The 16,164-nt window shown below is 40.0% G+C and overlaps 1 protein-coding gene across 1 annotated transcript in view; it reads right to left on the bottom strand.

The window, feature by feature from the left end:
* Positions 1-419: 419 nt before the first annotated feature.
* Positions 420-16,164, bottom strand: part of TERB1 (telomere repeat binding bouquet formation protein 1) — a 39,637-nt gene continuing 23,892 nt past the window's right edge. Inside the window, exons 14-20 of the mRNA XM_078848161.1 lie at positions 12,397-12,458; positions 9,191-9,340; positions 8,528-8,617; positions 3,829-3,945; positions 3,246-3,358; positions 1,355-1,570; positions 420-535 (exon numbers count right to left, since the gene is read on the bottom strand). Of these exons, the coding sequence (XP_078704287.1) occupies positions 509-535; positions 1,355-1,570; positions 3,246-3,358; positions 3,829-3,945; positions 8,528-8,617; positions 9,191-9,340; positions 12,397-12,458 (775 nt within the window). The 3' untranslated portion in view covers positions 420-508. The remainder of the gene's footprint in view (positions 536-1,354; positions 1,571-3,245; positions 3,359-3,828; positions 3,946-8,527; positions 8,618-9,190; positions 9,341-12,396; positions 12,459-16,164) is intronic.

Genomic DNA, 16,164 nt, shown 5'->3' with positions numbered 1-16,164 from the left:
GTGGAATGGAAAAAAGCAAGAAAATAAAAACAGAGCCAACAAAAATATTTTAAAATGTATCAGTATGTGGAATCAATTTAGCAATGTTAAACTTTTGTACAAAAGTGAAAGAGGATAAAATAATCTGTAATATAGTTTTAGCAAGTGAGATATTTAAAGAAAGTGCAAATATTCCAGTTAAGCACTGGAAGGTCAAGTTAAATATTGCATGCAAAAAGTTTTGTTCTGGGGTTTTTTTTTTGGGTGTGCCTCTGTAGTAAAGTTAAAGCATTTTCATTTTAGTGGTATACATTTTATTTAATGAATGTACATTAGCATTCTGAAAATACCTATCAAAATACATTTCACTTAAGTCTACATAAGAGCCTAGCCCTGTATAAATCACAATAAAAAATCTGAAATGAAATATGTAGAGTGCATATTAACAGTACCTAACTCTTTTACACTATAATTCTGTCCTTTAAACTTCCAAATTCTTTAGCAGAATATAAAATATTTTAGAAAGATGTTACAGATCTTCTTTATTTTCATTCCTCTGTAAAATTTAAAAAAAAATAGTAAATATCAAAACAAACTGGTATTTTCATACACTAAATTGTGATACAAGATCTAGTACATATTCTACAACAGGGTTAAGAGAAAGAATACCTGATATTTGTAGCATGTTTCGAACAACTATTAGCTAATCAATTATTATTATATTAGCTAATCAAATTACATTACATATTACATATTACATTTGTAATTACATGTAATATTAATATGTAATTACATATTACAAATATTAGCTAATCAATCAATTAAAAATCATCTTCATTTTGCAGATAGAGAAAACTGATATACACAGAGAAACTTGCCCCAGGCGAAACAAGTCATTGTCAGAGAGAAATTAGAACTCAGGAATTCCTAGCTTCCAGTCCCTAGTCAGTATGTTGGACTATCCTAGGGATCTTGGGTGAGCTTCTCACTCATTCTGGCCTTTGTATTCTGAGTAATAGGGCTGGAATGACACTAAGGAGTTCTAAAAGTCCTAGATGTAGTTCTCTCCCTGCACAGGGTTTGGAGAAGACAGTCACAGCGAGCAACAGGCTGCTCCAGCTTAGGCAGCCTACTAGGGCTGCCTTAGTTACAAGAGGCAGCAGCCAGAACTGGGAGGGCACAAAAGGTGGTTTACAGGTGCTTTAGCCCTTTTGCCCCTGGGCTGCAACTTCTGTGATGTGCCTCAAAGGCACAGCACAAAATCTCACACTTTTGTGGTTTCACAGCAAAACTGAAAATGCAATTAGAGGTTACAATTCAAATCAGTTTTTAACTTTAACATAAAGAGACTATTCGAAAATTAGATTTCCCTTACATGTATCTGTAACTTGCGGTATTTTTTAGCAAGATCAACATTTGTCCGTCCTTTCTGAAATGGGTAGGACCACAAAATTGAATTCCAGTGATGGCCCATTTTCCTTACGCCACTCAAAAGATAGTTTACTTCTTCTGTTGTAAAATCTTTCCGGATTCTTCGTTTATTCTTTTTTAAAGCTCTTGCATGTGTGTCCAATGAAAGACTTTCAGTCCTCTGTAAGTATTTATTTTGACTTATTTAAAAATTATGTAAAACTACATAGCATTGAAGTGGAAAAGATAATATAAGTCATTAAGAATACCATTTAACATAATTCTTAAACGTTAGTTCTGATATTATAGAGGCCTACAGAACAACAGAAGGAGAGATTACTTATTCTGTACGATAACTGTACCCCATGCACTTTTGAGCAGAGATTTGGTAGCTGTACCTGGTCTGCCCTGTGCACCTTTGAGCAGAGATTTGGTAGCTGCACCTGGTCTGCACATACACCCTAACTATTCTTGTGCCCTGTACCAAGGATATATAGGGCAGTGTTGGGTGAACCACCCCTCCGTTCCTTCCCTACCATGAAGTCCCTTCAAGACAAGACTCTGATGCAACGGAAAAGGAGGGCGGATAATGGAGTATCCACAGGGATATTAATCAAAGAATTCTAGTTACTATACTGGGTAAGTAATCTCTCCTTCAAGTTATGTCTCTATGGGTTCACTTCAGCTGATTCCTAAGCAGTACTCCCTGAAGGAGGAGGAAGCTTCAGAACCTGGTCTAAGACGGTGTGCAGAACTGCAGTACAAAGATAGCATCTGTCCTGGAGGCATGCACTAAGGCATAGTGTTTTGAGAAGGTGTGAACCAAAGCCTCAGCTTTGCATATTTTTGTAATGGGCACAGTCTTCAACATGAAAATGGAAGTAGGTTGAGATCTGGTGGTATGGGCTATAACCCTAGGAACAGGGTGATTAGCAGCCTCATAACAAGAGAGGATACAACTGGAAAGTCTTTGGGTGGAAACAGGTATCCCTTTAACTCTGGCAGCAAAAGAGACAAACAATCTGGGAGGGGTCCTAAAGGATTTGGTGCCGTCCAGATAAAAGGCCAACACACCTCTGATGGCTAAGGTGTGGAGGGCAGCTTCCCCATGGTTAGAAGGGCCCTGGGAAAACTGATTTCACAGATTGCACAGAAATTGCTAAATTAGCCCTATATCGTGATTTTTCCAATAAAGGGGAGATGGAAGTGAGAATCTGCACTTGGTCTCATGTTTGGTGAGGCTCATAGCCCTCCTGAACTGCTGCCTTGACAGCAGAATAGCCAATGTGTGTGTGGTGTCTCCCAGAGACCTTACCTCCTTAGGCTCTGTGATTCACTGCCTATTAATGAAACCAGAAGCAGGGGGCAGAAACTGTGGCAGGGAGACGATTCTGAAGAGCCTAGTCTAAAGCGGCTGTTGCTGCCCTGTTCTATCCTCCCTGCTCTGACCACATTGACCTGCCTAGCGTGCCCCCTCACGGGGGGAGCAGTCAAGCCCTAGCTGCCCCATCCTGACTCAACCACGTGTCAGCCCCAGCCCCCCACTCTGTGACCACAGGGACCAGGTCCTGGGCAGAAGGGGAGACCCAGAGGTGGTTAAAGGAGAGTGAAGGGCTTAAAAAAAAATTAGTACTAAATACATCCCTAGTATAAGTGGGTGTAACTGCACTGACAATCAATGGAGATGCACCTGTTTACACTAGGGTTCAACTTGGTCATTCATCCTGGTGCTGGGTTCCTGTTACAAGTGACTACACTAATAACAATAAAGACATTTTTAAAAACCACAGAGGTGTTGACTTTATTTTGGATTTTTATGCAGATATGTGAGGGTATTATCTGGCCTCATAACTTACCTCATCTTCATCAAATGAATATTTATTTTTCTCATTCAAGCCTTGATATTCTGTGTTGTGTGTTTCTTTGACTGTTTGTTTCTTCAAGTGTGTGTCTTGGTCTGTTTGGAGAGCTGTGGAGTTATGAACAAGGCCATCTGTATGTTAATTTAAACTAACTGAAATCTAAGATAGAACTGAATGTGGTAATGTAAAGCAGCAGTTCTTCTTACAAAAGTTAAAGTGTGAATGTTCACTTATTTTATAAATTCTAATAAATAATATTAAAGTAGCTTTTCTCCAGCATTAAGGCTACATCAATGTCACTGATGCATTAAATATCAGTGACATTGGGGTTATATCTTAGGTGCAGTAGAACTAACCAACCAACAGATGACAGAAGACCATGCTCACAAGTCAACATCTTTTGTTATTAAAGTTGGAAGATAATAGTATATATCATTTTAAATTCTCATACCTTGATCTCCAGTGATGAGCACAGATTTTTTAATCACAGCCAATTGCAATGCACTCAACCAGAGACAGAGTAAAATTGATTTTACAGCTTCCTGAATTCTGTGATAAATTTTATGGTAATACTCACTTTTTGTGTATGTAGGCATTAAGTTATATTTTTCTCGGAAATCAATATTTTTCTTGAGGTTGTCATCTATATTTGAAATACTACTTTGGGTTTTCTTCATAGGAGTCAAACAAATACCTTTTAAAACACAACAAACAAGGTAATTATTTAGGAACCAAAATTCAAGGGAAGACCCTCTTCCCAACTATATTATTAATGTATAATATAGCTGGACTAGAAGAATGTGCCAGGCAGGAAACCTTTGCCTTCCAGCTGCCATGTCATATCAATCTAAAGGAGTTGGTAACTTGAAAATAGACTGTAATTTAGAAAAAGGTTATGCTGGCAGGCCAACCTCTCTGGAAAAAAATGATAACCAATTTTGGAATCTGGAGAATAAATGAACCAATTAGCTAGTAACTTGGTATCAGCAATTTGTTAATTTGGACACTAATATAAACCCAAGATTTTAAAAAGTAAGAGCCTAAAGTTATGTTCTTAAGCAAGTGGCCTGATTTTCAAAAGCACTGAGCACTCATTGACTTCAGTAGGTATTGCTGCATCCTCAGTAAATTTGAAAATCATGCCACTTCTTTAGGAGCCTAAATATGGATTTTGGAGCATAACTTCAGCCTATTTTTAAAATATCGTCATTAATAATACAAAACAGTGTCAGTCACTAGCACTGTATGGATATGGTTGGTGCTGTGTACCACAATCACTTCATTTTAATTGAGAATCCCTCGTGAATTATCTTAAAAGTAGAAATATGAGAGTTCTCATATTTTATGGGGTAAAGTGACACACTGATCCTCAACGATTAGACTGAAATTTATTACAGAAAGATTATGAACTGAATTTAGAGACTGAGATATGGGCTGGGAGTTTTAATCCAATTCTTAGTGCAGATTAGGGCTGTCAATTAATCCTAGTTAACTCATGCGATCAAAAAATAATAATCGTGATTAATTGCAGTTTTAATCACACTGTTGAATAATAGAATGCCTATTGAAATTTCTTAAATATTTTGGATGTTTTTCTACATTTTCATATATATTGATTTCAATTACAACACAGAATACAGGGTGTATATTATTTTTTTTACAAGTATTTGCACTGTAAAATGATAAAAGAAATAGTATTTTTCAATTCACCTCATACAAACACTGTAGTGCAATCTCTTTGTTGTGAAAGTGCAACTTACAAATGTAGGGTTTTTTGTTACATAACTGCACTCAAAAACAAAACAATGTAAAACTTCAGAGCCTCCAACTCCAGTCAGTCCTACTTCTTGTTCAGCCAATCGCGAAGACAAACAAGTAGTTTTAAATTTATGGGATATAATGCTGCCTGCTTCTTATTTACAATGTCACCAGAAAGCGAGAACAGGCATTTGCATGGCATTTTTGTAGCCGGCACTGCAAGGTATTTATGTGCCAGATATGCTAAACATTCGTACGCCCCTTTGTGCTTCGGCCACCATTTCAGATGATGTGCTTCCATACTAATGATGCTCATTACAAAAAATAATGTATTAACTAAATTTGTGACTGAACTCCTTTGGGGAGAATTGTATGTCTCCTGCTCTGTTTTACCTGCATTCTGCCATACGTTTCATGTTATAGCAGTCTCGGATTATGACCCAGCACATCTTGCTCATTTAAGAACACTTTTACCGCAGATTTGACAAAACGCAAAGAAGGTACCAATGTGAAATTTCTAAAGATAGCTACAGCACTCCACCCATGATTTAAGAATCTGAAGTGCCTTCCAAAATCTGAGAGGGACGGGGTGTGGAGCATGCTTTCAGAAGTCTTAGAAGAACAACACTCCGATGCAAAAACTAGAAAACGCAAACCACCAAAAAAGAAAATCAACCTTCTGCTGATGGCATCTGACTCAGATGATGAAAATGAACATGCGTCAGTCCACACTGCTTTGGATGACAGAACCTGTCATCAGCATGGACTCATGTCCCCTGGAATGATGGGTGAAGCATGAAGGGTCATATGAATCTTTAGCGCATCTGGCACATAAACTTCTTGCTATGCTGACTACAACAGTGCCATGAGAATGCCTGTTCTCACTTTCAGGTGACCCTGTAAACAAGAAACGGGCAGCATTATCTCCTGAAAATGTAAACAAACTTATTTGTCTGACCAATGGGCTGAACAAGAAATAGGATAGAGTAGCCTTGCAGGCTTTAAAATTTTACATTGTTTTATTTTTGAACACAGGTTTTCTTTTGTACATAATTCTACATTTGTAAGTTCAACTTTCATGATAAAGAGATTGCACAACAGTACATTTATTAGGTGAACTGAAAAATACTATTTCTTTTGATTTTTTACAGTGCAAATATTTGTAATAAAAATAAATATAAAGTGAGCACTGTACACTTTGTATTCTGTGTTGTAATTGAAATCAATATATTTGAAAAGTAGAAAACATCAAAAAATATTTAAATAAATGGTATTCTATTATTGTTTAACAGTGCGATTAATGATTGATTTTGTGGTATTTGCTGTAAATTTCTGATTATTACACTGTCACTGATCTTATGAGTTGTGTCACACTGTACAGTAACAAGTGGGTGCTTTCAGAACTACTAGACACTCTGCAACATATTTTCTGTGTTCTTAAAATGCACACATCATGCACCTGCCCTGACCAGCCAACACACGTCGGTGAAGCATCTCTGGTGATCTGCCAACAATGGCATAATTCCCTTCTCATTCTGAAAGTTGTTGGTACATGTCAGGTTTATGCAAATTAGTGGGAGGCAGTTTCAGGGGTAACTGCTGCTGTCCTGCACTGTGCCTGTTCTGTGAATGGGTAGAAGACTTCAGCCCTCCTAGGTTATCAAGCTGAAGCTTTTCATTTCTTAGGTCACTAAATTCCCTTTTTTGCATTTAATATTTACAATACAGTGCTTTTGCTCCCGGAAAAGTGCTTTGAAAATACTGTATATTCCTTTATCAGTATATTCCTTACTTAATTCACAATTGTGAATATGTATAGACAAGGTCTGCAAGAATACTCTGATCTTGTTGTAATCTGTCAATGTGCATTTCAACAAAACTGGCATGATTCTCCTCTCACATTAGTGGAAATCAGGAGCAAATCCACTGAAGTCAATAGCTTCGTCTACATTACAGGTTTCAGAGTAGCAGCCGTGTTAGTCTGTATTCGCAAAAAGAAAAGGAGTACTTGTGGCACCTTAGAGATTAGTCTCTAAGGTGCCACAAGTACTCCTTTTCTGTCTACATTACAGTTAGGGTGATGTATGCTGCCTTATGTTGACCTAGTTGTGCATGTGTCTATACTTAAATTTGTCTCCCACTAATGAAAGTGCCCGGTTACAGTGATGGAGTAACACAACCTCCCCATGTGGCGTTGAGCCCGGGCAAATGTACTGACGTTGACACAGTGTGAGTGTAGACACTGTGTTACTTATGTCGACCCTAAGAGTCCTCCCCCTTTGATTCACAGATATTATGCAGGACACAGCTGTCAGGTGTAACCATTAGAATGTTTTTTTCACTGAGATCCAATCTTGTGAGTAAACAATGCCAGTGTCCCTTCAACCTACTAAACCACATTCAGCTGCACCTACAGGTAGATGAATCCTTTGATGGTGATGTCGAGGTGGCTGGTGTACAGCTTCATGAGTCAGGGACCAAGGGTCCCCCAGGATCACTACAGGCATTTCAGTATTACCAATGGTAATCTCCCCGTCAGGAAAGAAAGGTCCTGCTTGTAGCTTTCTGTGTTCAACCTGACCCTGATGTTTTGGGGCCTGTTAGGAATTGTGTGCTGCTTGATGTATATCTATGAATAAACAGTCAATGCACCTACTGATTCTGTGGTGTTTGCTGTAAATATCTGATTATTACATGGTCACTGATCCTATGAGTTGTGTCACACTGTACAGTAACAAATGGGTCCTTTCAGAACTACTAGGCACTCTGCAGCATATTTTCTGTGTTCTTAAAATGCACGCATCATGCACCTTCCCTGACCAGCCAACACACATGTCGGTGAAGCATCCCTGGTGATCTGCCAACAATGGCATAACCATAGAAAAGTAGCCCTTTCTGTCTATGTACTCTGTAGCAAAGTGGTCTGGTGCCAAAATAGGGAGATGCGTGCCCTCTATTGCTCTACTTCCACCACAGTTCGGGAGCCCCATTTCTGCAAATCCATCCACTATCTCCTGCTAATAAAAGCAAAAATGCCTACAATGACTATTTCTTTCATTTTCTGCTACACAGAAATGAGATACTGTCTTATTATTTATTATTGAAGTGGCATAGTTATGTTTAATATTGTAGAGTGCCCAGAGGAATGAAGTCTTGCATGGGTATGTCTACACAGCACCTAGAAGCAAGCCTCCAAGCCAGGATCCACAGACTTGTGTTAGTGGCACTCATACTAACATGCTAAATATAACTGGGTAGCCGTTGCTTTTACATTGTGGCTCAGACTGGAGCTCAGGCTCTTAAGCTGGGAGGGCTTCAGAGCCAGAGCTCCGGCCAGAGCCAGAACATAAAAACATCTACGTGGCTGTTTTTAGCATATTAACACAAGCCCTGATACAATGTGTCTGGATCTGGGCTGGGACGCTTACGTAGAAATGCCCCTTGTGTATACGTGCAATAGAATTACTCATATAATAAGTAGTTTTTCCATAAGCCCCAGTTGCAGGACTGGCCTTTACTTCGGAAATTTTCCTGCGGATTTTTTCTGCTCTTGAAGGTTGACGACTCTGTATTCAGTCTTCCTTTCTTAGCTGGGGTCAACAGTATTTCTGGAAAGCACAGGACAAATGTTTTATCATCATCATAAATGCTAGCAGTTAAAAACTTTCATTCTAAAAATCCAGTTTCTTTTCTTTTTTTTTCAGTAGAAAGCTACATGTATTTGAGGATGTACTTTCCCTCACCCACCATCCTGATCAAGAGTTATAAGCCTCTCACATCCTTGAGGAAGCGATACTGGTATGAGAAAGGGCTTGTTGTGCTGTCATGCACTCATTCAATCTTTCCTAATGGTAGAAGGCAGGAGCTTACTAATTCTGGCTAAGAGGACAGACAGCCTCATCCAAATTCATAATGAGGATATACAGCCAATTACCAAGGAACACACAAGAGAGATGTACACTGTAGTTTCTACTCCCACGGACCAGGGGTCTAATTATGATCTCAAGTATACACCAGTATAAATTATGACTAACTCCAATTAAGTTAATGGAGTTAAACCAATGTAAGATTACTAGATCAGAATCAATCAAAACAAATTACTAATTACAAATACCTTTTAAACTATACCCTTATCTATTACAAAAAATCCTCATAATTACTCTTAAAAGCCTCAGAACTACTGTTATTACAGATAACTGATTTTTTTAGTCCCCTTTTATATCTCTCTTCAGCTTCCAGAATGACTTTGTGACGATCACACTGATGTGGACAAGTATGCAAGATCTTGCTAAAATTTCTGCTAGTGAAAGGCAGTCCTACAGTTATACAGCCTGAAAAAAAAAAAAAAACCTATGTTGTAGAAATAGCATATATAAAATGTAGATGTAGCAAATCTATTTGTTAAAAATGTCTTCAAAGTGGTTTTTAGAGCTTATGCCACAGTCTTTCTAAATAGTGACACTTATTTTAAAGTTCCCTCTTTCATGTTCTGCAACGTTCAACCTTGATGCAGCCAGCAAACCCTTGTTCTGAAGCCCCAGCATGCATTTCTACGAGCCACTACTAAACTCAGCAGATTTGTTGTTTTGCCCGAAAAGGGTTCAATTTGTTCTTAGATTTCCATGTACACGTCAAGGAAGACTGGCCCTAAAATGTATATTTTTGAAAATGCTTGTTTAACACTTTGTAGTAGCTCTCCAAAAAACACACACACGTTTTTATTAAGACCACGGAAAATAAATTATATCCACAGAGGGCCAGATTATGTACAGACCCTGTGTAGAAGTGCAAGGAAGGCACAAGACAGAACACAAGGTGCCTCTGTTCCCTTTGCACACTCCCATAGGGGCATGGGTGGTGGGTAGGATGACCCGACAGAAAAAATGGGAAAAATTGGGGTGGGGGGTGCCCCCACTCCGCCTCTTCCCCCAATGCTCTGCCCCTGCTCACCCTGCCCCCCATGTCCCCAAGACCAGAAAAACTGTGCCCCCACCACTGGGGCCTGTGGCAGGGAGAGATTTTTCCAGGGGCCCAGATCCTTCACTGCCCCCACCACCCCCCGGTGGTGTGAGGTTTGGGGAGACTTAGGCTCCCCCAGCCTCCATTATGTGCTGCCCATGCACAGGGGCCAAGTACAAAAAGTCCTTGTGCCCAGGGCCAGAGACATTGTTAATACTAAGCTGTATATAGTGGCCAGAGAGGGATGACAGCATGCTTCTAACACCTGTGTGAGAAGTAAAAGGCACTGCATACTAAAACCGCTTTAATAGTGGCGTAGCCACAGCACCCTCTGGAGCATTGCAGTGTTCCCATTAAATGGCTGCTACTTAATGCTACAATTTAGCCACAGACATGTGCGTACACAGGATTAGACAACAGGTTGGATATTAGCACAAGTTTAAAACAATAGAATCATAGAATATCAGGGTTGGATGGGACCTCAGGAGGTCATCTAGTCCAACCCTCTGCTCAAAGCAGGACCAATCCCCAATTTTTGCCCCAGATCCCTAAATGGCCCCCTCAAGGATTGAACTCACAACACTGGGTTTAGCAGGGCAATGCTCAAACCACTGAGCTATCCCTCCCCCCAAAAATAGTGTGAGTCTGTGACCGGGTGTTGGTCCTATGGCAAATACACACAACCCAGTTTGTTGGCTTGGCCCTTTAAGACTGAGGGGACTGAGTTCAGAAAGCACATGACAGGTTATGAGACTGCAGGCTGCAAGCAGCAACAACTTAGACAGCCTATGCTTAGTAGTGAGAGATCCAGGGTTAGCAATGGAGCAGGGTGGGGATGTAGTAGTCAGGGGACCTATTTAGCAGAGAAAGAATATATTCTCTCCCCTTTCTGCTTACAGAAAGCAGGAAAATATCCAAGTGTTGTGTATTATTTTCAGCCTTTGTATCTTCTGTTTGGGAAAAGAATGTGAACCTAAACTTAAGTGTGTGGGCTTTATCTAGATTGCTCTGGCTGATGAATCTGCCCAGTGACAGATGGGGACAATTACACTTTATTACTGGGGACAAAAATAGGTTAAAGGCAATAGATTTATTAGTATTGTAGATGCGTCAAATCAGATGTAATATCAAGTAGTTTAATGTATTTCTGATGGGGCATAAAAAGATTTTTATGGTATCATAATAAAAAGTCTAAGATAAACATCATTTACCTGAGCACCTTAAATCTGTCATTTGAGGAGATGCAGAAGTAGTTGGAATACTTCTTTCCTTGTTTGTTGAGTCTGAACAAAATGTAACTGTTTCTAAATTTGAAAAAAGTGTATTTCACTAGGATGGAAAAAGCAAACTGTCTTTCTGGTGGTAACTTCTCCACAGTATACATAAGTCCAATTTTATTTTACATTTCTAGAAGACATACAGATGTTTAATTTATACAACAGCACAGAATAAAAGAATACTATAGGTCAAATGGGAATTTCAATTACTCTAGTGTAAATCCAGATGAACTCAAGGAAATTCAGTCCTTATCTTCGCTTCACTGTATGCAGAGGGCCTGATTTTTTCATTTGATCATACCAGTTTTACCTGGTGCAAATGTGTAAAATTGATATGATGAAGTTGGATATCAGGTTCATTGTATTTATTTCAAATCTAGAGTCTAATTCTGCAAAGCCTTACACATGTAGCAGTCCTTTCTCTTGATTTACAGTGATGTAACAGAACACAATTTAGCCCTTTTTAAGGTACCAATCAGGAAAACACTTATTCAGATGAGAAACTCTTACTCCTCTAAATTGTCAATAGGTTATTCAAGAATAAAGATTAGATGGATCAGAACTGAAGTATGAAAAATACACTGGGTATAATAAAGCAGAGATCAACACTAATTCCTTACACCCCATCCTGCAAACGTTTACACATGTGCTTAATTTAATGCACTAATAGTCCCAGTGAAATCAAAATGGAACAATACGCATGCTTAAATGCCAGTTCACAAGATCATTTTCTTTGTCTATCCAATATTTAGAGCAGAGATCAAACAAATTCTTGTACTTGATGGCTTTCATTGCTCAATCCAAAAAGATTTGTGGACATAGCAGAAAATATTTATCTAAACTTACCTTGGGTAATATTATAAATTATTTTACAAAAAAATACTAAAGTAAAACATTTTAGAAGATAAAATCTAAACAAAAGAAATAGATTCTAATTTTAATAGATATTTAATATAAAATTCCAAATCTATGCAAATATTTACAATTTTATAACACTGTACATAATGGAATGGGAGTGTACATATAGTATGATACACACTGTATGATAAAATATAACTTTAAAGGTAAGTGCTATGAACCATATTTTATTTCTAATAACAATCCATAACATACAACATTATCTGAAAAAAATATACTTCAGTTATTTGTACCTGCTACTTGTGCCTGTTTCAGATTTTGAACAGTCAGTGATGGTTGTTTAAACAAGTGTTCACTGGAAAGATCAAAAACACATTAATAAAGTTAAAACCAAAGCTCATAACAACATTTAAAATAATAGCAATATAGGGCTTGAAGGGACCTTGAGACGTCATCTAGTCCAGCCCCCATGCACTGAGGCAGGACCAAGTATAGCTAAACCATCCCTGACATGTGTCTGTGTAACCTGCTCTTAAAACCTCCAGTGATTCCACAACCTCCCTTGGAACCTAATTCCAGTGCTTAACTATCCCTAGGTTAGAAGAACTTCTCCTACTATCTAACCTAAATCTCCCTTGCAGGAGATTAAGCCCATTACTTTTTTTCCTAATTTCAGTTTACACAGAGAACAACTGATCACAGTCCTCTTCATAACAACCTTTAACAAATCTGAAGATGGTCATCAGGTCCCCCCTTGGTCTTCTTTTCCTCAAGGCTAAACATGCCCTTTTTTTTTTTAACCTTTCCCCCAGGTTTTCTAAACATTTTATCATTTTCTGTTGCTCTCCTCTGGACTCTCTCCAATTTCTCCACATCTTTCCTAAAATGTGGCATCTAGAATTGACGCCAGCTGAGACCTTAGCAGTGCTGAGTAGAGCGAGACAATTACCTCCTGTGTCTTACATATGTAACGCCCCTTTTCCTCCCTGGGTTACTCGGGAGCAGGCAACACTCACCTGTGTGCCTGAGACTGCTGACATTAAAGAAGATCCTGAGTATCCCAGTGGTGATGGATAGGTGGGAATCCTCTATTCACCCCTCTGCTGCAGTCCCTTTACTCCTAAAGGAATTTAAAATTGGCGGTGCCTCCACCTGACTGGCCCCGGTACACACTCAATGGTGTGCCTTAGTAACCTCCAGGAATAAAGCTATTCTAATAATAAATAATAATAATAATATAATCTGTGGCATGGGTGTAACTCAGAAATACCAATTATAAATAATATACATCCAATATACTTAAACTAGAGTTAACACACCTTTACTTAACAACTTAAAAAAATCAGGGTATAACAGTCTAAGATTATACGTCACTACTAATTTAAATCCACAGGGGGCAGTTGAATAAAATCAATTAACAAATATAGTTTACAGTAATAAATGAAATCTATTTAACTGGCATTTGCAATGCCACCATTTACCCCTCCCTGGAGCATACACTCCTCTGGATTTCAGAGTCGTAGATGCTTGCATGGGTGCACTGGAAGATCTGCAGCTAGAGACAGTACTCTGTTGGTTCTGTGCATCAGTCCAGCCAAGGCAACAAGCCACAAAACCTCTCTGACGATTGGAGCTGGCCCCACCAAATGTCAGCAGCTCTGGGTCCTGGTTCAGTGGGACAATCACTTTGCCTCTCTTCAGACTCAGACTCTCTTTGCAGTGCCCCTTCCCTTGCAAGTACTTTCCAAACCAGAGTGGGGGTTACTCACAATTCCTTCACTGCAGGCCCATCTTAGTCAGCTCTAAGCACAGCAACAGTCTCTGCCCTGGCTCCAGTGAAGCCACCAACAGCCTCTGAGGCTCCCTGCTTGATCAAAGCCCCCGCAGGCTCCCAGCAGCAGCTCCTGGTCTGGGCAGAGCTCCACAGCAGCAATCTCACTCCTCTTCCCAAAATGGAGTCAACCGCCTGCTCTCCCTGCACTGCCTACAAGAGCGAGTCTCTCACCCTTTCCCCAAGCATGATAGGAGTTGTCCTCTCTCAGGCTAGATTGCATCACACAGGTTCTTCCCAACTGGAACACTCCCAATAAAGTTCAGAGGCCCCTCTAGTAAAGCGTGCCTACATTCTCCCCCAAACAGAAAAATCCTTAATGTCCCCATTAAGGAACCAGAACAAAGAAGAAAAACAGATTCATTTACAATAGAATACATACATTCCTAATTCCTACTGCTAGCTGAGGTTACATTCAATGGAGGGTAAAGTATAGGCCCACTAGAATAAGCACAATTTAGGCATCTAGCCTGAGGTGAGCACCACCATGAAAAACACTTGAGCTCATCCTTAGAGGATACGTATTCTGGTTTGGACTCCACAGGTGTTTTAAAATCTTTCAGCACAACCACCCCATGATGTACTGTGGGGCTGGACAACTCACTGCTGACTCCAACCACATCATATGTTAACTGCTGAGGGAGCCTGACTTCTCGCTGGGACCTCCTTAATGGTTCTGCCATCCCTGCTTCCACCCCAACAGGACGTGTTAATAAAGCTCCGTCAGCTTCAGCATCCACCACAGAATTACCCATTGTAGAAGGAGCAACATCTGTAGCAATCTTGTTCCCTACACTTGAAGACCCAGGGGGATTGTTGCATATATCTACGCCCTCCCTAAGAACTTCTCCCATAGGAAAGACTGGAAAAGCTTCAGGGTTTAAAAGGGGTGTGCTAGTTGCACTTTCAGGTTGATCTCGCTAAGGTGACAGTACAACAGACCCAAGAGATGTATCTGAGGGTTCATGATACATAGATATATATTCAGGGTAAACCTCCTCAGAATCAGTCTCTGATGGGGGACCAATTATGTCCATCATGGTAGCCTGCTAGTACCACCTATGGAGTTGGGGGAGGAACTTTCAGACGTCAGAGCTGTCCTTGGGTTAGATGATCTGGGTAGAGGGGTAGGCTCGATATCTGATGGGTCATCCATTCTGACGTGTTGCCCCAGAGGAAGTAAGTGGTTTTGATGTAAAGTCTTTAATGGGCTGCCATTCTTTTCAGGCTTTCGGTGATATATAGCCTGAGCATTTGATTCTCCACAATGTAGGGCTGCGAATCCCAACAGTTTGCAAGTTTATGTTTTCCGGGGAGGCCAAGATTTTTTAAAAAAACGTGATCACCGGGTTGCAGATCACAGTATCCCACCTTCTGGTCATAACGGTCTTTATTGCCCTGGTTCATCTTATCAGAGCAAGTTGATAAGCAGCACACAAGTCTTTTTTTTAAATTAGCCACATACTGGAGGAAAGACTGGTGGGAAGACCCATCCACTGACACCCCAAAACAGAGGTCTATTGGTAATCATGCTTCAGGTCCAAACATTAGGAAATATGGAGAAGACCCAGTGGCCTCATTTTGGGTACAGTTGTAAGCATGCACAAGATGGCTAATGCGCTGGCTCCATCTCGATTTCTATTTGGTATTCAAGGTTCCCAACATACTAAGCAGGGTCTGATTAAATCGTTCAGGCTGTGGGTCTCCCTGTGGATGATAAGGTGTTGTTCTAGATTTTTTTATACCTAGCATAGTCAGAAGTTCCTGAATTAATTGACTCTCAAAGTCCTGTCCTTGATTTGAGTGCATCCGCTTGGGCAACCCATAATGCACAAAGTACTTCTCCCAGTGAGTTTTAGCAACAGTAGGAGCTTTTTGATCTTTAGTGGGAAAGGCCTGTGCATACCGTGTGAAATGATCAGTTACGACTAGCACATTAAAAGTATTTCTGCTATCGGGTTCAATCGTGAGAAAATCTATACAGACCAAATCCACAGGGCCTTCACTGTGAAGATGAAACAGTGGAGCAGCTCTCGTGAGTAGAGTCTTCCATTGCATACACCGGGCACAGGTCTTACAATACTGCTCCACATCAGTCTTTATCCATGGCCAGTAGAATCAGTCACAGACAAGGTCAGCTCCACTGGGCAGCACAGTATGGGGAGGAGGTGAGCAGCCCTCAATGGTGAAAGAACAGGTTAAAGACTATTTAGAAAAGCTGGACATGCAC

This window comes from Lepidochelys kempii, chromosome 12, assembly GCF_965140285.1.
Source record: "Lepidochelys kempii isolate rLepKem1 chromosome 12, rLepKem1.hap1, whole genome shotgun sequence".
Classification (NCBI taxonomy): domain Eukaryota; kingdom Metazoa; phylum Chordata; order Testudines; family Cheloniidae; genus Lepidochelys; species Lepidochelys kempii.
Note: the sequence above shows the minus strand (reverse complement) of the source record. Positions and strands in the feature narration are given on the sequence as shown.